The following is a 21719-nucleotide window of genomic DNA, read 5'->3' as shown; positions in this document are numbered from 1 at the left end:
CTAGTTGATGTATTATGTTTGAGTGTCTAAGATACTGTATTAAGTCACTCATTTTTTTGAAGAACTCGTTTGTTTTGAGGTGACTCCGGTTGTTCAATGAAACATAATGAAGGTTTCATGATTCAGTGAAGAAACACATCTGTAAAGCCTGGCTTAACAACAGCCTACAGAGGTTATTTGGAATGTGACTACATCATCAGTTAAGTTTGGGATGTGGCTACATCATCAGTTGTGAGACTGGAAGATTTACTGACCATATAACTATTAAGAAGTAATTTATTCTTTTTTACATTGAAGCTGTATGAGCCAGAAGGTTTTAGTCAGCTATTACTGGATTATCAACCACAACAAAACCCCCAAATCAGGAGTGATAGTTAATCCTAAGATTTTCATAAATTGGTTTATTATAAGGTATATAAAGACCTAAGACAATAAAAACAAAACTTAAACAGAGGTGACTTTTATTAGAAGTTCATCAATATCCTGGCATTACACAGAATACATGTTGATACAGTACATGTAAAATACATTGTAATAATTAAACGCACAATTGAGCTGTAAAATGCACATTGCCATGTTCTGTATGCCTATGACGGGGTACACCCCGCCCCTGGGTGCATATGTATTATTTTGTATTTGTATTTAGTTTTTGTATTGTATATTTGGCCAAACTAGTGAGATGCCATTATTTGTTTATGTTTTAATTGCCTCGTGAGAATGTGTGACTGTCGGCTACTGATTGTTTAGCTAGCTGACAGTCATGCAGAATTGGTAAACCCGTGCAGACTCTGGCCGAGGGGTAAGTTAACCCCTCGGCCAGAATATAAAAGACCTGCAGTTTGGCTGGGGGGGGGGGGCGGTGGAGTGTCTATGAGTAAAGAATGGGTGAGAGGAGGTAAAGAGAAATAACAATTGCTACTCATGCTGGCTTTAAAACCAGCACAATACTTTTGGATTTAGTGTTCGTTTTATTTTGTGTTTTGTTTGTTTTGGCCCATATACCTTTTTGATTTGGAAAAGTCTTTTGTTTAGTGTAAACTGTTTATTTTGAAGACACACATTCGATACCCCAGTACTGCCTGTTTGTGGTTTCTGTTCCGGGTCTGACTTCATCCACCAGCCATCACTGTCACAATGCCACATTTTTTCCCACAGCCTGAAAACTTTTGGTGTCTGCTTTTGTTTTATTGTTTTTTTCAAGGAACAGACATTTATATTTGTATGCATTCCTAAAAAGCACATCTGAAATCTTTGAAAACATTGCATTATTTATGAATGAAGGAATTGACAGAGCATACAGATCTTAGAAGCCTTATCCCTGAGATTATATGATGAAAGTACAGAGTTCCATGTAAGTAGTGAACTATGGCCTCCTTAAAGACTATTGGACCAAACCACATTAAACTGACACACTCCCAAAGCCAACATTTCTATATTTTGATGTGAAATACATATGTTTGACTTGAGGACACCAGTTGTGTGTGATCTGCAACTTGGTTTTGACAGTGTTCAGCAGGCTTTTTCTGATCTGCGTCTTCTGCTGGACACTGATAAAACTAAATTTATGATGCTTAATAGAAAAATTGGCAGTAGAATCGGTAACGTTGACCACAAGATTTTAACTCTCAATAAGATTGAATTGGAGCAAATCTCAACTTACAAATACTTGGGTATTTGGTTGGACAGTGCATTAACTTTTAATACACATATTGATACTATGCAAGCTAAAGTCAAATCTAGACTTGGGTTTCTATATCGTAACAAGTCTTGTTTTACTCATTCTATCAAGTTCACCCTAGTTCAAATGTCCGTCCTTCTCATTTTTGATTATGGCAACGTAATTTACAAAATGGCTTCTAAAAAGGCTCTTGGGAGGCTTGCTGTCCTATATCATTCCACTGTAAGATTTGTGACTGGTGCTCCTTATCACACTCACCACTGTGATCTTACTCCCTGGTTAACTGGCCTTCTTTATACACGAGACGTCTGACTCACTGGTATTTAATTTACAGAACTTTGCTTGGTAAAACTCCTATTTATTTCCAGAAATTTCTACAAATCTCTTTCTCATTTTATAATTTACGTTCCAGTGAATTGATTAAATTGGTGCCGTCTAGGCTTGCTTCAGCTTTTGGTCGCACCTCATTTCGGTTCGCTGGAGCCAGCGACTGGAATGTGTTGCAACTTAGGCTAAAGTTGCCCAGCTTTCTTTCTGTGGAAGACTTTTAACTGTAGGTTCAAATCTTTGCTGGCTTATATTTGTGCTTGCTAATTGTGTGATTTTACTGCTGTAGTGTGAACCTCTTGGCCAGGTCGTTATTGTAAATGAGAATTTGCTCTCAACTGACTCACCTGGCTAAATAAAGGTTAAATAAATAAATAAAATAAACATTTATGAAGAAAACATAATTGCGTGCTGCGCTAATCCTATCGGCTAACCAATACTGTAAAGACCAAGGCCACCTTGCATTAAATGTTCTCAATAGTCTTTCTCCTCACCCCCTTTGCAACTGGACCTTCTGGGAGTCTGTGGTCCTCCATCATCCGGCACTGGTTGACCTCCGATATCAGAGGTTGCACCTCAATTGAGGGTGGCTCCAGACAGATCATAGGGAGAGATCTTGGGCCACACAGTCGAATCCTTCCATACTGCATTTTTTAAACTACATCTAACAATGGTCTGCCTCCATACAATTTGATCCCACTCAAAACTTGCCTGTGGCAACATTCAAAGAGAAGTGTCAAGGTACCTTATACTTCACTGGAATGTGAGTTAGCTTTGGCTTGCATCCACTGTGTTCCTCAACAACAACACAACTCAATAAAAAACAGACTGAATCACTGGGCTTCAAGATTTAAAACAGACTGTCTCAATCACTGGGCTTCAAGATTTAAAACAGTCTCCAAGTAAACTAATGATTTTAGTTCCCTTCCCAATACATCAGTATTACAGTATTCATGGTAACACTCTGGTCTCGCACACACACAACTGTGTCCACGGGACCATGGTACTAAACGGTTTAAACTGTTATTTTCACAAAGTCCAAACTTCATTGATTCTGCACTTGCATATATTTAGCATATTACTTCAACCAGTTTTAAAGGTTATATATTTGTTACCAGGGGTTCCATAGCTATGCAGTAGATACTATATAACATAAACTTGCTCATATAATTGGAAAAAAAAAAACGGCCTTTTTTACCTGCTGGTGTCTGCAGATGTTATAGCAATGAGAGGAGTTCTGAGGGGAAGGGAGGTCGGCCTCTGTATGCACTCTGATTCAGGCTTTCTATCCCAGTCATACTGCTCTGCTTGTCTGAAGGCCAGTGGTGGCAACTGCAAATTCCGACAAGACAGCCTCCTCACCAGGTATGGCTCCATTCCTTGTAATGGTCCCTGTTCCGGGGACTCTAAAGAGTCATCTGAAATCTGGAACAAAGAACATACACAAATAATTAACTGTGCACAAACTGCACATTAAAAAGGGGGTCATTAAAGAAGCAGTCAGATACTGTCTGTAGTTAACAGTACACTGGCAGAGGAGCGAATTGCCTCGCCTTGTTCCCTGCTTATGATTTATTCCTCTACAATGTGAGCAATGGTATTGTATCCACTTGATAGAAAAAGCAACATAGTCAATAATCCTGGACATGTGTTCATCAATAAGTGAATATACAGCAAACACAAATGCAATACAATACTGTCGTCTCTTCTAATGAATTGTTATCTCAGCTCACCAAACTGAACAGAGAGGCAAGGGCTGGACACGGACTGCAAACCATACCGCTGAAAGACGTCCATCTTACCATTCAACTAAAGAGCAAGCTCTATAGTCGAGAGGTATGGGTCCTATGCTGATGTCAGTATTATTAACTAATCCTCCACTAGGAGGAGATCCATTACATGCTGTGAGTAAAAAAGTTTGCATTTTTTAAATGGCACTGAATAAAGATGATAACTATGTGCCAATTGTGCAATTGTGCCAGGTTTCATATCTAGGTATCTATTTTATAATGCATATATGGGTTTTCTGAAGTTTTGGCAGGGCAACTTATTGTGTTTTTATTTTTTGTGGGGTTAAGCATATCATATTATTAAAATGGGGTTACATTTTCCTAAAGTCACCATTAAAGATGTTTCAGCCTGCCTCGGACAACATTTTTAAATGAGCTACTCAACATCACCCAAGCATCCGGATTGAATCTGAGGTAGCCACATCCCTAGTTCTTCCTTAGTATCATTTTGCATTATATACCACTATTTGTATTGTATGTATGGAGGAATAATTCAAAGATATAAAGCATTTTACTGGCAGAATCTGGGCCATTATTTCCGAAAACATTTCCGCCAATGCAATAGAAAACCAGCGAAATGGGTAAAATGCTACACTGCAGAGAGACCCCGAGGCATGCATTATTGAACAGCAGTGTAAATAATCCTGCTGGGATTTTTTTGCTTAACAGTAGAAGCAAGATTCCAGTCATGAATTAAAAAAATTAAAATAAATATGAAAAGGATACAAATGGCAGGTTAGTCCCTTAGTTAATGTCAGTTTCCTGTATGAGACTGGGTAAGCCTTTCTTTCAAAATCAAACACTGTGGGGGAATCTCAATGGAATTTAAATAATATCCCACTGAACCTCACGAAGAACATTTTAAATTGACTTAGCTGATGATCTCTGACAAAGTAATAAAGGTCACATAGCAAAGGGTTTTACTGTTGTGTTCAGCAGTGTTAGTGTTTTTGTTTATAGCTTTATTACTGCTGGAAAATAAAACGGCAAAGAAGGGTTCAAATTCCAATTTCTTATGTATTCAGAAGTAGAGCCCTTTGAGATTCACGGCAGATTTATAAGTGTAATTGCATGCACTTGCACTCCCCATTACCACAGAAGTGTCCTACAATATTTACTGCACATTCTTTAAGCTTTAATTGCATTGTAATACGTTTGTGTTTTATTTTTATGTCAGAATGTGGGTGCCTTTCATATTGATTGGATTGGGTACCAAGTTCATGTTTACTTCAGAGAGATTTTTTTTTACTGTATTATGGTATCAATTATACATTTCAGTTCATTTAAGAATTAAAGAATGTTTAACAATGTGCCTGAAGTTTTGTTAATTTGAACAATAGGTCTGTAAATCACCTCACTGTAAATGTTTTTTGCACAAAATGCACACACTATAATGTCAAATAAAACTGTTACTTCAGTTGAATTGGGTTATTAAAATGAATAAATAAATGAACAAGTGTCAGTAACATACATTATTTGCTGTAAATTCAAAATTAAAGCTGTCAGTATGATAAAGTTGATGACCACAACAGAATTGCTGTTCTGTATGTACAGAACAGCAATGACGTGTTTAATCACAATTTTAAAAGCTATTCTCCAGATAGTAAAGTATGACATACTTATGAACAGATGTACAGACAGTCAGACACCCTCATATATCCCCAGAATCTGATATTTTCAATAAGTCATGTTAAAAAATGCTAATATCAAGTTTCATGACAATTGGATTACAGGTTCTCCAGATATATGGCAGTTTGAAGTGTGACATGCATAACTCCGTATGGACGGCCGATGGGCTGCACTATACCTCCTTCACAGTGGATTTCATTTCCAGCCGGGGATAATAAACCCATTAGACATTATTCCAATTATCCAGAACTGGGGCAGACTTAAAAATAGTATAGCAGCCAAGAAGATGGTTTTAAGTTTAAGAAATAAAAATAAATCGTATCAAAAGGTCATGTTCCCAAAAACAGCAATAAGCTGTCAAATAGATCCAATACTTCATCTAGATGAAAGCAATACACAGCATGTGAAAGCTCTGGGTTATAATAATCAGCCACACACCCATTACTTCAAGCACTCAATCGCAACTTTTAATATAAAACTTACAAGAAACTAAAAAGCTATAAATCCGCTATACTACAGCTTAAGTACAACACAGCTGCACGTAATTATATAAAAGGAGTGCCCAAGAGATGGTCATTGATTTACAGTACTGAGGGCTAGATGTAAGTATAGACGCTGTGCAAATAATTGCTGATGCAAAATTGAAATTGCAATTATTTTGCACTGTGCCCTATGTAAGCTTAAGAGCAATGCAAATTACTCAACACGCCCAGATAATGATCCACAATTATGATAATGAGGGCCTCAATGAGTGCATCAGTCTATTTAGCGGCTGCACTTGCAGCCCAGAGGTGACGGAGTTAGAAGTACAGAGAGCAGTAGGCGCTGTATGACATTTGTAGAGCACAAAAATACAAACAAAAAAAATGATGTCAGAGGAAGGGCAGCAAAGTCCTCTTGGCGCATGGAAAAGAAAATCATTTTTTTCTGTCCTGTCCTTATGGCTGAGGTCAACAAGACCCAAGTGTTGCCGCATCAGGAAGTGCATCACAGCAGCCATCCTAAAGCCAATGACAGGTCTCTGTAGATGTGTGCTTTTATACAGCTCTTTGTTACTCACGTCTACAATGGTTTGCACCTTGTAAGAAGAGGTGTAAAGTTTTTGGAGGGTCAGCAATTGCCTAAGTGCAAGGCAAAATCCTTACATCACATTATAATGTTTGCGCCCGCTTAGTGTCTGGATCCCGCCCAATTCCATGCTCTTTTCTTCATTTGAATGCATTTCAATATCATTTTTAATGAACACCATTCTTTACATAAACATGATTTACGACTGCATTATGGGGGTTTTGCAGCCGCAAATCACTTTACGCATATCCTTACATCCTTACATCTACCTCTGTATAACTTAAACAGGAGCGCAAAGCATTTGGAAAAAATGTGCTAAACAGTTATGAAGGTGCAGCACCAGGAAGCCTACTGGTTTCCTGGTGCTGCACCTTCATAACGGCTTTAGTGTTATAATTGGGTAAGTGCACTGCAAAGACATGTTTGCAACCAGTTTCTGCAGTTAACAGGACACGAATCTTCTCTCCTGTGCATGTGGATGAGTGTGGGTGGGTCATGTGAGTAGTCCCGACTCAATGATAAACTATCATCATCTATGTTGCTAAGAAAAAAAAGGAATATAACGGCTCTACTGGCGCCAGAATTGAATGTTGCTGGCGCTATATGAGGGCACCCCTGTTAAAGATTAGTGGAACTGCATTGTGAGCACTAATTAGGATTTATTTAGGCTGTACAACGTTTAGAGAAAAACTAAGGCAAATAAATAATCACATTAACATTAGTTATATTGATTATTATTAAACATAAACTGCAAACATGAGAATCTGTTAAAAAAAAAAAAAAAAAAAAAAAAAAAAAAACACACCATATGCAGACATTGATAAAGAGTTTTAGTCCAAACTTTTGATAAATAATTTATCCATCTCCTTTTTAAATTCAATTTATTATCAAATTGGATCCTTTAGTTGAATGTAAATATTGGGTATCATTACCATGTTATATTAATTGTGTGGGAATTTGTTTTTGCATCAACAGAGAAAAGTACAGCTAAATCAAGATGCATCGCGAGGCTGAGCGGCTGTTTATTGAGCACAGTGATCTATTCAAATTGCTGAATTGATGATAATATGGTTATGTTGAATATAGTAAAGATTGTCATGGGTTGCTTGAAAAGGTTAAACAGGAGAGTATGCATAATTACTCATGATGCATGAGGAGCCAATGAACCATTCAAGAAAAGATAATCACATGCACTGTATCTGCAGCATTAGAAAAGGGAGGTAGAGAAAAGGGCTGTAATGGTTGAATTGTACACTGTACCCTGATATTAAAAAAATGATGGTAGTACTGTAGCTTGCTTGGCATCAATATCCATATAATGCCATTCTTATAACTGGGTAAAGTGATCATTTATATGGGTCTGAAAGTTTCATTGTGCACTTTTTCCTTACGCTGATATTTTATTGTCACTTGGCTGCAGTCTGAACATTAACATGATTAAACAAACCAGAAATCATTTTGATTAATCTAGAAATAATTTAAATTAAAAAAAGGAAGCACAGATTTATTATAAATGCCTCCAATAGTTGATGTCGCTTGTTATGAAATTAAGACCATGCAAATAATTGTGATTTATAGAAGCTTTATTGACAGCTCCAGGCACAATAGTTTTTTTAATGGGAGTTGGATGAAATTACTAATCACAGATGTGCTTTCATATAAAGCTTCAGTTCAGAGGCATAGCAAGCCTAAATGGCCTGGGGCGATAAGAGCTTTTTTTCCCCCTGATTATATATGCATACATACAGTACAGTATGCAGTCTGCACTGCTGATAGGCCTACAGTATTGTGATGCACTGGGAGTGTTGTGTGAAATGACAGGTGGCTGGCACTGCACCTCGTTTATGGGGATTTGGAAGAGTTCTATTGGGCTAATTAACAGGGGTTATGGGAACCTGTTTTTCTGTGTTTTGGTGGGTTTGGGAAGGGCATGATTCGCATGATATTACAGGCCTGCCACTCATTCTATTTTTAATTCGAACCTGAGAGAGTGAGGCAGACAGAGGGACTGGTTGAAAACATTGCCTAGGTGCCCAAATGTTATTCATTTACAAACACAACAAATCTGTTACATTACCATGCACCACCTCCAAGCTACCAGCAGTGGTAAGACAAAATGCGGCCTAGTTTTGCCATGGGCTACACCCTATAAAAAAGGGAGGTCCCGCTCAGGGAACGCTATCCTCTCTAAACTAAACTTACAGCTTGCAGAATATACTAAACTAAATATTTTACTTTACCAGTTTCCATCTTAGTCACAGGCATCTCTCTTTTAACAAAACCTACTCATCCTAGCTGGAGAACAAAGACGCTGGCTCCAAGCTCCGCATTTATACATCTGATCAGACTAATTGCTTATCAATTAATCAATTAGAGCCTGGTCACATTCCACATGTCTGTTTTTTTTTTTTGTTTTGTTTTTTTCAGGGATGGGTTTTTACTCCCATCCCTGCCAACTTTAACGAATCTTCAAATAATATCAAACATTATTTACAACATCCACTCAATGCAAAACAAACTCTGTGGCAGGACTGAATGTATTAGTTACAATATACAGTATTAAGGTAATAAAATTCTAAACTTACAGCTTAAAAAAACTGCTACCTTTTGAAATATGACACTTATTTTCCTGTACCTTCACCATTAGTTTAAATAATTCCCAGATGTCCTACAAAATATGCAAAGACACAATTTAAGTGTTTCAAAAGCGATGAGCCTTGTGGATGAGTATTTCTGCCAGCTTTTTAAAGACAGCTGTACAGAAAATCATGTACAATTTTATGACAATTGCCTTTTACAATTAAAGGGAATTGCTTGTAACAAACTAGCTACCTTATAGTCCCCGAGGAAGATCTAAAGAGGTGGATAATAGAGCACAATGCCTATACTATTTTCTCACTTCATCAACAAAGGTAAACATTATCTGTAATAAAAATGTTTACCAAACACAACCTGTTTCAAACAGTACCAAGGCTTACATGGTGTGCAGGCTTACTATGAGCAGCAATTTACAGGGTGAAAAATGCTTTCAGGTTTATTTTCCAGCCTTTTAAGCTCTTTCTGCTCTTCATTAGTCATAGTTTAACTGCAAAACTTTACTTTATATAACTTTGCATGTTTCTGAATAAGGCCATTTTCCTTCAGTATTAACATACACAAATAATACACTACCTTGAACTTGATGTGTTAGTGATGTTCTCCAGGGAGCCACATGCATATATGCTGCAGGAACAAAAAGTTTTTTTTTTTTGTTTGTTTTTTGTATTGTAGCAAAACTACTCAATCATTGCATTCTCTGCTTTAGATCAGGGAACTGGACCACCTGTGTGCTCCGCATTCTGGCTGCAATTGTCTCATTGTCTTAAGGTTCAAAGTTTAAAATTACAGCCCAGCAACGGTGGAACTGTTACAATAGAGTTTACTGTGTGGAATAAATTCATAATCCTTGCCAAAAAATCTTTCCTCGCGTGATGAGTAGATCTTGCAATGGCATACAAAATTCATCCACTTACTCAAATTACTCAACCGTAAACTCAGATAAACATTTGTGCAGGCTTTATGACGTCCAAGTGAACAGCCCTCTTTGTACTGAAGTTTAAAAACATTTCATTCAGTAAGACTAGGTAAGGAAGCCTTTTTAAAAAAAAAAAAAATAATAAATTTTAAAAAAGCAATCTGCTTTTTTTTTATTTGCAGTTTGTTTTTAATGTGTACTAGCGGAACCCAAGCTGTGGTAGCTTGAGGTGTTATCATAAAAATATCCTCATAATTAGAGTACAATGAATGCGTTCCATACTGAGAGAACCTGTATATAAAATATTGCTCTAGTTATGACTTTACCACATGCAATGAATACTGATAAGGGATCTACAGAGATGAAACAGTTTGATATTAAAATGCCTTTTGTTACACCGACATTCTACAGGGCAGACAGCAGGAAGCAAACACAACATAAAAATACAAAAAACTAAAAGTATGTGTTTCTGAAATACCTATGGCACCAAAGAAGCAGATTTCTTTTTGATATGGGGGTATAGATTTGATTTAAAGTTAGGGATGATACTGACTAACCTTACAAACCTGTTAGAAATTCCAGCAATGCCCAGAATTAGTTTAAAACTGGTTATGCTGTTTTCCAATAAAGATTATGCTGGTTTAAGAGACGGTAAAGCTGTTGAAGAGGAAAGATTTGTGGAATTAATTTGGTAACTACAACCACGTTTTAATATGTGCCACAGTTTAAATAATTTGAATTGACCCTTTACACATTCCTGTGCTTTAAATATGTTCACCACAACATGGAAACTCACTGACAGACAGTGGTGTAGCTTTGGTTTCAAAGGTCAGGGGGACAGTTTCTATAGCTGGGACATATAGTAATAAAATAAACGTTAATTTAATTCAAATTGGCGCCTTTGCGTTCGTGAACTTCCTCTTCAGAGGGCAGGAGGAGGTATTCACAGCCACTCAATGACAACAAGATCCCAATGCTCACATAGAAAATATTTGTATAGTATTGAGACCATAGACATTGGAAATGGTATCATGATTAAGAAATTTCACAATGAAAAGAAAAAATAAATAACTTGTAGAAACAGTTCTTTACTACCGGTGTAGGGTTAGAAAGTGGTACATCATCACAATGTGGTACACGCACCAAAACTTGACCTGTCAAATGTTAGAAAGTGGTACACTGAGATTTTGGTACAGGTGCAAGTAACTGCGATGTGATATGTTTTCCTATTGTCAAACAGAGGTAAATTTACCATTAATTATACATTATTGTTTTGCAAACCATTAATTATACATACATTTTTTTGTAAACTTATACTGGAAACAATCAATTTCTCTAAAAAGAAAAAAACAATTCACGACGAACAAGACAAAATGAGAAGTAAAGTTGCAGAAGTAAAAAACATGTACAAGACCCAATGTTTTGCATATGATGAATATTCACATACTATTTACTTTGGTGAAAAAATATGATAAATTTTAAAAGATGAAAAAGACCAAAAACAGCAAACGTACCAGCTTTGAATGGTACTTCCCTGCTTTCTAAGCGGAAGTTGTTTAGGCATGCGCAAGCAAGCTCAGTTCGCTGCATACCACTTTTTATCCATGCACCTGAAAATAACACAACACTGGGCTTCACTTTATCATCTCTGCTTGAGATCACCCATCATGGATTGCACACCAACACTGCCTCAGTTGATTGCCATTTCCACTGGGTCCTAGTGGAGACTGCTGGACTGAAGTCATTATCCGAATACATTATTTAGAAATAAAAGGGTAACCCTTTATATTAAGGTGCTGCTTATTAATGTTTAATAACTGCTGTATTATTGAATTGTGGTTTGTCATACTTGAAAAAAAATTATTGTATTTCTTGCTCTTATTGTATGACTTGTATTGTAACACTTGAATGTATTTGTATTTGCTTGCGATTGTAAGTCGCCCTGGATAGGGTGTCTGCTAAGAAATAAATAATAATAATAATAATAATAATAATAAATTATTTATAAATATATATAATAGATGCTTAATAACTATGTTATAGAGTGTTAATAAAGCATCATAGATGGTTTATAACCATGTAATAGCCATAGACAGAATTTTATTTTTATAAAGGGAACAGTTTTTAGCCACCTATTATACTTTGGGATGTTTAAACATAATTCTGTCTATGGCTATTGCATGATTATAAACAATCTATAATGCTTTATTAACACAATATAACAGTTATTAAGCATATATAATATATTTATAAAACATTAATAGTACTGCTGCAATGTGAGGGGGACATTTGCCTGTCGTTGAAAAAGTGAGCGTAACATGTCCCCCACGTCCCCCATGCTAACAGACACATCTCACATCTCAGGGTATGAATCACACTTAATGAAAATGAAGACGGAAGTATAAGAACTAATATAAAAAACAGAAGTATAATAACTAATATAAAAAAGAAGAAAGTGTCCTACCCTATAATGCGTGTGTGTGTCAAGGACTGGTATAAAACAATCACACTAAGGATTAGCAGGATTTTAATAGCAATACCTTCAAAACTGAGCAAATAAAGTCAACTTAAATTAAATGCAAAAACATATATGCTTTTTGTTTTTTAAATGAAATATATAATTTATAACATCTTCTATATTACTCATAATGATCAGATCATCTAGCAAGCCAATCCACAAATTTGTTTTTGCAGATTCTGCTGTACAGTACAGTACTGTAAGTGAATAATGCATTTTAGATGCTTTAACCGTCAAACTCAGCACCTCAGTCCTAACACTTTGTATGCCTTTTATGGTGGAACCCAAATTCAGAGCACGACTTGTCCTCTCTCACCCTATTTAACAATACAATACAATGCTGACAAGTTAGTTTTAAAAAAAGAACTGTATATTTTATCGAACATCCTTATTGTGTAACTACTACAATGTACTTTCTCATGTCTGGGATGCATGAGTTTAGTTCCATATGACAGAAATGTTCTGTACCCAGTACAGCTTAGTTTTTCTTTCCAGCTGTGACACAAAAAATATTTATGAACCCAAAAAGGAAAACATAATGTATTTCAGTTTTTCACGAACTGTCAAAATCTACTACACAGGCATGTAGTGTGAGGTTATATTGAAATCCCTGAGTTATGCATGACAAGAAGCCCTCTATACTGTACCTCCCAGTAATAACTAGACCAAACATTGTGAAGAACATAGAAATGCAGGTCACTTATGAATATGCAAATTAGAAATAAAAAAACAGTGATTTGACAGCATGCAGTGTTTATGTCATTAAGAGCACTTCAGAACTGAAAATGAGCACATTTTATGCGGCCGCACAAGACAGGGCATGATAAGCAATCAAATACCCGCAAAGACTAACCAAAGCTTGTATATTCTGCACTTGTAGTTTGTGACAGATCATTCATGCATACAGATCCTGTGATGTTAAGGTTTAAACACTGATAAAACCTCCTTGAAACAAATCAAATTAAACACTGAAAGCACACTGGAGACTACTGCTTATTTTGCATTCACTTTCCCCCATTCAAGGAGCCGTGTTGTTACAATAGAGGTACAGCGTGCACTGTGATTCCCATCTGTGCTGTTATTTCATTTGAGCACTTCTCAAACCCTCGCTCTTCAAAGGGTATAGAAAATAAAAGCTCTGAGAATCACTAATCACAAAAAGCCAGAAAAATAAACAGTAATAAACCCTGAAAAGAAGTAGAAGCCTCTTTCGTACCTAATTCCACGTCTTAACTACTGCAGTATATTTATCTCGATTGGTATCAATTCAAATTTCAGGTCTGAGAATGCAAGAAGTCTGTACGCCAACTGCATCAATTTCATTCAGCCGAGGCATTAGGGTTAAAAAATTACCCACTGATAAAAATGCCACCGTGACACACGCATTCTCTGAGACACAGAAATGAGAAAGCAAGTGAAAGTAAACAAGGATGACTCAGTGACCCAAGCTGTATCTGCCTGACAGGAACGCCGCACTCTGTTTTGGTTTCTCTACCTGTGTTTATAACTGCGTTATTGTCTCCCTCTCAACCTTGTGAGTGCATAAATTACTTGTTGACATGCTAATGTATGCTAACTTTACAGTAATCCCTTTTTCTGGTGAACTGCAGTTCTGTGTTAATTGCTAGCTTCTGGTGCTCATGCTTTGCAAGTGAAAGAGCATTTATATGTGGATTTACAGGGAAGAAATGCAACAACTTATATATATATATATATATGCACTGTAAAAGGCTGGCACAAGATTTGAGTCAAATGCATGTACTACCAGGTAATAGCAATTTATAAGACTGCTCAGTTTAAACACAAATTAAAAACAGCTTAAACTAGAAATAGGAGGTTTTGTGTAGAAATCCGGAAAGGCATAATCCAAGATTTAGTCATATCAGATATGATGGGTAAACATGAAGTAAAATGGAAATGTTAAAGGATACCATGGTGAGCACTGTCAGAAAGGCTGCATTCAATCAATGTTCATTAATAAAAGAGAAAGAAAACATTAAATAAACAATACCAAGGACAAAGATACTTAAGATGCTGTTATTTAAATTCTTAGCAGCATACAGATCTCATTCATGAAAAAAATCTGCAATATCTCTTTTTCTTCTGTGTAAAAGCAGTCATCTGGATTTCCTATGAAACTATAACTCACAATCTCTTCTGCAACAAGAAGTAAAACAACACCTTATTGTGACCAATATAGCCTGCTGTTTTAGTCCAATTACGAAGCTTCGATTCTAAAGCCCCATATTAAGAAAGACTGACCTTGTTTAAAATGACACATTTACAAGGCTCTTGAAAAATTGACAACAACAGTGCTGCTTATATAAAAAATAAAAGGTTTTTCAGTTAAAAAAAAATACACCTTCTATAGTACAAAACGTTCTTGTTGTGTTAGAATATGAGGTATTAGAATGCATCTTCTGGGTATTAGGGTACTGCTACCCAGCACATGCCTATATGGTTTTGTATTTGTCTTTGAATAGTATTCGACCTCAGGCAAATAAACGTTTACCACACACAATCATTCAATATTCTGTTTATACAGATATATTTAATATAAATAGCGATCAAACTGGTACACTTTTTATATTAAATCAGTTTGGGATTATTTTACCTGGAGGATCTTTACCTTCATTGTCAGCAGACTCTGCTTCGAATTATTTTCTAACCCTGTTTATGGCCTCTTTGTAACCATCTTTTTAGACAGAACCTTGGGTTCAACCTATCAATTTGCTGTTATTTAAGATGCAGGCAGATCGGCAAGAGGCATTTCATGACTAATTCCTTCACGGGGAAATCAAAACCGGGGTCCAAAACAATAGGAATCTGAAATTATTTCAGACATTTTAAAGTTGCATAAAACACATATTCAAAACTAGTCCTGGTAAGCAGGTTTTCCCACTTATTTGTATATATCCCACGCTAGATATACCCACCCTATATACACACACTTTTTTTTTTTCTAATGCCATGTATCCTTACGTTCTTCATTTAAACATAACAGAGCATGTAACCGTTTTGAATAATGATTTGCTAACATATTTTGTTCAGTCTTGAGTCACAGCAAACGCTCGTGAGTGTACTGTACATTCTATAACGTAATGTTAGGATAAAATGTGATACAACCACTAAACATGCTATTATAATTGTAACAATATCATTTAAAACCTTAGAAATCTATTTATTTTAAATACGTAGTTCCTTCACTATATAAAACATGACTTATATCTGTAAAGCTTTGACAACATCTATAATATGTACAGTACGTATTTGTTTATAATATTAAATCTATTTGTCTAATAATAATTGCATTGTCTAAATCTTTTAAGTAAACCTTCATAGAACAAGCTTTTGATTATTTTGCATGTTCTTCTTTAATATAATTTACACTTATACATGAAAAAGTCTTCTCTGTTTGAAATAATGGATTTATTTACAGTTCACTCTAGGCAATCTGTTCACTGAAGGATACTGGTAATAAAAGTAAACACAATTTCTGTCAGCAATGCCTGTTGCAATGTTTATAAATAGCCTATACATTTTATACCTAGATTTGATTTAAACTCCAAAGCTCCATACCTATTTGATCAAAATTCAGAATAGCAGAAAATGAATTTGTCTTCATCTGATGTCTTTTGAGAGAGGATTTTCAGTAAATTTATTTCATCTTAGGAAATTCAACACAGTGTGTCATGTTTTATGTATTACAGCACATATAAAACAAACACCTTTAGTTGCAGACTGGCATTTAACAAAATATTCTACTCAGTCTTAAATTAAAGGGAAATCATAAGGATTAGCTCTGACTTTACAGTAAAGTCACATTTTAGGAGGATATTAGCTAACATATCAATAAAAGTTCAATCAGAGACTGCAGAATAAAATCACTATTAAAAATATAATGTAGCTAATCATAACAGTTCTGAATCTTTTGGAGAAAGTGTTGCACCAATATCATATCATAGATTATATATAACTTCACACACACACTGTATAATCTAATAAAATAGCATTATTACCTGCTTTTATGCAGTACACAGTGTGCTATAGTAAGATTCCTTTTTGCTTCGTAAAGGTTTTTGTTCACCCTGTATTCCACCCCAATGCAGCATCATATTTTAGGATAAGATGGCCTGCTGACCTACACTAAAGTGGTAAGTAAATTGCATAGACCTCTAACACGACAAGAAAAGCACTCACTCTGCAATCCTATTGGAAGGGTACTCAAGAAACAAAACAAAAAAACACTACTCCGATTTCTATTAGGGGATGAGTCATGCTGAGAGAAGAAACAGAAGACAAATGTGGATCGATGAAAGGTTACCTATTAGCACTGGAATCATGGCAGCCCTGTCAACAGAGTGAACAGGGGCAGTCATTTCAGCTTTTTACATCCTGGAGTGGGATTAACCTGAATTATTGTGTAAAACGAATTACATTCTGTCTACACTTTCACGTTGTACTCAAAGTGTAGTAGAATGTATACTGAACTATGGTAACTTTGTAAAAAGCAAGTATAAGAGAAAACTTTAAAAATTTATTAGAACCAACCTGGGCCAGTTTTTCAAAGCAGTTCTGTGACCTGCTTAACTTGCTCAAATATGTTTGTGAAACCGTCTTTTAATAATGGGCCCATTTTGTATTAAAGTTGCTATGTCTAGAAAGAGCACATTAACTTCAACTTTATGAATAGAGGATCTGTCTAGACAGAAATATGTTTAGATGTGTTAATCCATTTACCAGGAGCATCTTATTTGAAAGTGTGGTAACCTTGTGCAGGTAGGAACTTACTGGAAGACAGGCAAGTCAATGCCAAGGGCTTTCATACACAAATGCTGTGTTACAGCAAATCAAGAATAACGAATAGCAATGTTGCCAGATTAAGTAAGTATGCACTTTGTATACTAAGAGAGCCACGTGATCAGAAGGTCTTGAATTGTCTTAGCTGGGAGGATTACCGCTGAATACACCGTTATACGACAAAGCCGACTCCTCACTTTGCTGAAAAACTGGTAACACAAATATGCAAATGTATCAGAATTTAATTACACTTGAAAATGTCTATTTTTAGTTCACGCACACACCTTTTAAATAATAATGAAAACAATATAAGGGCAGAAACAATGTAAGTTAACAGCAGCTTGGTATTGCAGTTGATCTTTACTGCAAGTATGTGGGTGCTGGGAGTTTGTTGTGTCAGACAGTTCTCCTATTAAATATTGAACAAGGTCCCACAGAAAAAGCCTCTCCTTATTACTGCTAGTGTTTACAAGGACATGCTGGATAAAAAAAAGTACATAAAAAAAAAAAACCTTCAATGATTTCAGATATACTTACTTTGCTAAAAAGAGCTATTTCTAAAATGATCAGCATAAAACAAATAGAACATTTATCATTAACACTTTACATTAAGTGTCTTTAATTACTGTGTATTTACACTTTAGTTACCTAGTAAATACATGTGTACTTATACAATGACAATGTTTTTATGCATAGTTAGTGTACTTAATTTTTTTTGCATGATATAACACAAACCCTAACCCTTTTCTGATACAATTGTGTACTTGCATATATAGTGCAAAATTATTTACACATTAAGTACATTGCAACTATGCATAATAACAGTGTAATTATGTATAAATACACATGTATTTACTAAGTAACTGCTATGTAAATACACAGTAATTAGAGACACTTAATGTAGTGTTACGTTTATCATTAATGCATATAAATTGTCAAGTCTGTTTTCATATTGTTAATGTTAAGTCTATTGGCTGCTTTCAAAGGATGCAGTGGAGCAACAGGCAATTCATTTGTTGTCAGCTGTCCTTCACCCAGCTCACTCATAAGGCAAGAGCAAGCTTCAAATCTCATTTTATTTGATTTATTCCTTTTGATTTTTTTGTATTTCCCATTATGATCAGTCTTTCTGTGTTGTGCTGATCCAATATCCAGTAATGACCTGTCCTGTGAGCTTGTCTGGAAAATGCTAACTGCCTAGGACTGAACAGACTTCCTCATTGGGTAGGTCAAGCAGGCTGGGTCGAAGGTCATGCATTTCCACATGATTTGACTGGAATGAGGAAGCCTGTCTGGTTAGAATGCTCCAGGCGAGCTCACAAACTCACAACTAAATACTGGAGCACCAGAACCCAGATCCACTCTCAAGCATTGCAAACATTAGAATAAGACAAGGGAAAGGCAGAACATACAAATACGATGACATTCGAAGCCACTTGTTTTTAATATACTTGTGACAGCAGACCCATGTTATCCGATGCATCTACAGCATGCACTGTGAAATCTGCATACCAACTTTGAGCATCAGTGATTCTGAACCAAGCCAAAAGCAAGTTTAAAAACGATTGTTCCTATCAGTAAAAAGAGCAGCTATAACGCAAACTGATCACAATCTAGTGTAGCATAAAAGTGAACCTGGCTTCAGATTGATATTACTATATACCTACTGATTAACATAGTCAGACTACTACAAGGGTCAAATACTAAAAAATGATATCCATCTTCAAGGATTTTTATAGACACATACCTTTGTGGCTGCTGTCAGTGACGTTTAGTCTAGTTTCATGTTAAACATATAAAAAAAATGAAAAGGAGGCCAGGCTTTAGAGCCACTCCAGTAAAAGAGTGCTAAGGATACGAATGCCCTAATTCTAACCCTGTCCCCTTGACATTGCGAGTCAGGAATTGTGACCCTCAATCTAAGGACCTTGCTCTGCTATTACACAATTGAAATGGTTTATACAGTTGCTAATGAAATAATTCCATGTATCATACCCGCTGTTCATTTCAGTTCATTATGGTGGGCTCACATGTTCCGCTTATCTGGTACCATATTTGGTATAAGAATTCTCTCAGATTGCAATTCTTACTATCAGGTAGTCTGTTAGTCAGTTCATCTCAGCAACATCTTTGGGGTAAAATCCTGGTAGTTGAGGACTGGGGGAGGGACTTAGTGAGTTGCTAAAAAAAAACCCATCAAAGCACATCAGTGATCAGGGGAAGCAGCTGGTTGGCTAAAGAGAGGGAAGGAAAACCGTTTCAACACATTTTTTCCTGCCAAACCAACAAGTTTTACATAATGTAATGTGTAACCTACCCAAAACACATTAGTGTTATTTCAGCACAATGATTTATATTTAAAACGCATTGAGAACTGTAAATTTGTGTGTGTGTGATTTTATTGTAATGTTTTTAAACTCAACACCTCCAGGAGCAGACCTGGACCAAAAATCGGCCCGGGAAGTTCGGGTCCACCGGCCGACATTTATGTCAAAATCAGCATACCGAAATAATAATGAAGTCAGCGCATGCAATTGTTAGGGTAAAACTGTAGGCTATAGCTACTATCAGGTTTTCAAACATATTAGGGGCGATTTAGGTATGGCAAAGTATAGGCCACGGCTTCATGATCTAGAAGTCACAAATAATAGGCTATCCTATTGAAAATATCATAGAATTTTCCGTCTATGAAATATTTTTCTATTCATTATTCTTTGTCTCTGCACGTCTCTCTGTCTGCCACCGCTTTGCGGTCAGTGAATGCAACATTGTATCAAAGCTAAATTCTTTCACCAATTTGTCCAGTTGATGGCTCTGCTCTATGCAATTACAATTTTCTGTTTACAGTAATCGTGGTCTAAGATCTAATTGCATATCAGATTGCCGACAGTTGGTAGGCTATTATTTAGTATTGGTATTTACTGTAAGCAAATAATAAACATGGGTAGCCCATTTATCAAGTAAAAAGAAGCCATTCTCCGCACACCAATACCAACCTCAGTAGGTCTAATAATAAACTGTAAAGTATAAACACATATCTTATTTATCAATACTAGAAACCATCACTGACCTCACACAGATTGCGGTCTGTCAATAGGCCTAATAAAAAACTTTAAATTCTAAACACATCGGCTCATATTTTGCAATTCTAGAAACCATTAGCAGCACTCAGCTCCAATACCAACCCAAAATTACAATAAGGTTTCAGAACCCCTAATTATATCTCAAAATACAGCCAACTACTTCACCCAAATCCACAGTAAACGAGACTGTCCTACCTTACGTCACCAGCAGACCTCACAGCAGTGCACTCTTCTCCGCAATCCTGTCAATAATTCCATCACTGTCTAAGGCAGGGCTTCTTAAACTCGGTCCTGGGGACCCCCTGTGGCTGCTGGTTTTCATTTCAACTGAGCTCTCAATTACTTAACTAGACCCTTAATTGAATTGAATTTGCTTAATTAGACCTTTGTACTTGTTTTCAGCTTTTAAACAGTTGCAGTTCAAGTTACTTATCAAATGTTATAGCTACCTTGAAATAAGCAACTGTTGAAGAGCTGAAAACAAGTAAATAGTGAGCTGGCTACATGCTCACACCTTTAAGTGTGGTTACAATATTTAACAGAAACTGCAAATAATGAACAAGTAGAAGCTGTCCGTACACAGAATACTGTACTAGAGAAGGACTACATGACAAGCAATGGTTTGTAAACCTGCACAATTCAGTACACAGTATTTTCAGAAAATATGGAATTGGTCTGTTTTATTAATGTAATAAACATACAGAAAGTACGTAATGCCAATGAAATCCCAATCAAATTAAATGATCTAGGTTTAATTAGTCTCATTCTCTTATTAATATTTAAATGAATCAATTAATGCATTAATGTATTTGCTTAACGCATAAAACATTTGCCTTATAAAAGTTATCTTCATATGGTATTTTTGCAGTTCTTGTGCATTCATTTGTCATTGTTTACCCTGGCTTGCCATGTTTATTAATATGCTTTACCATACCCCGCTTTTCTTTACTATGCTTTATTACAATTTGCTATGCTTTTACAATAATAAAAGCACGACAAACTGCAATAAATGATATTATTGATAGGAGTCCTAGCGTACATCCCTTTTTGCCTGGCACTGTACAAACATCAGGGACTGATGTTTATTAACATTCACAGGTTCTCTATAACGTAGTGCATTAGGTTAATTAAAAAAAACAAAAAAAAAAACATCATAGCTTCTAGTGGGGCTTAAAGATGTGCTGGTGAGAATGGTGTCGAATTGCCATGATACACAATAATGCTGCAGGCCGTAATGCTGCAGACTTTTTAGTATGACAAATGAAAAGCTGAAACAGATTAAAGTTAATGGGCAGTGACGATGATCAATTGA

At 36.0% G+C, this 21719-nt stretch overlaps 1 protein-coding gene and 1 long non-coding RNA gene across 3 annotated transcripts in view; one reads left to right on the top strand and one right to left on the bottom strand.

Moving 5' to 3' along the window:
- Nucleotides 1-21719, top strand: part of LOC117403522 (uncharacterized) — a 94290-nt gene that overhangs the window by 3839 nt on the left and 68732 nt on the right. The window lies entirely within an intron of this gene.
- Nucleotides 1-21719, bottom strand: part of LOC117425413 (cAMP-specific 3',5'-cyclic phosphodiesterase 4D-like) — a 354582-nt gene that overhangs the window by 274425 nt on the left and 58438 nt on the right. For both annotated transcript variants that reach the window (XM_059012627.1, XM_059012640.1), the window contains exon 3: nucleotides 3204-3430. In XM_059012627.1, the coding sequence (XP_058868610.1) occupies nucleotides 3204-3430 (227 nt within the window). The remainder of the gene's footprint in view (nucleotides 1-3203; nucleotides 3431-21719) is intronic.

This window comes from Acipenser ruthenus, chromosome 1 (genome assembly GCF_902713425.1).
Source record: "Acipenser ruthenus chromosome 1, fAciRut3.2 maternal haplotype, whole genome shotgun sequence".
NCBI lineage: Eukaryota > Metazoa > Chordata > Actinopteri > Acipenseriformes > Acipenseridae > Acipenser > Acipenser ruthenus.
The sequence above is the reverse complement of the archived record's forward strand: the minus strand, read 5'-3'. Positions and strand labels throughout refer to the sequence as shown.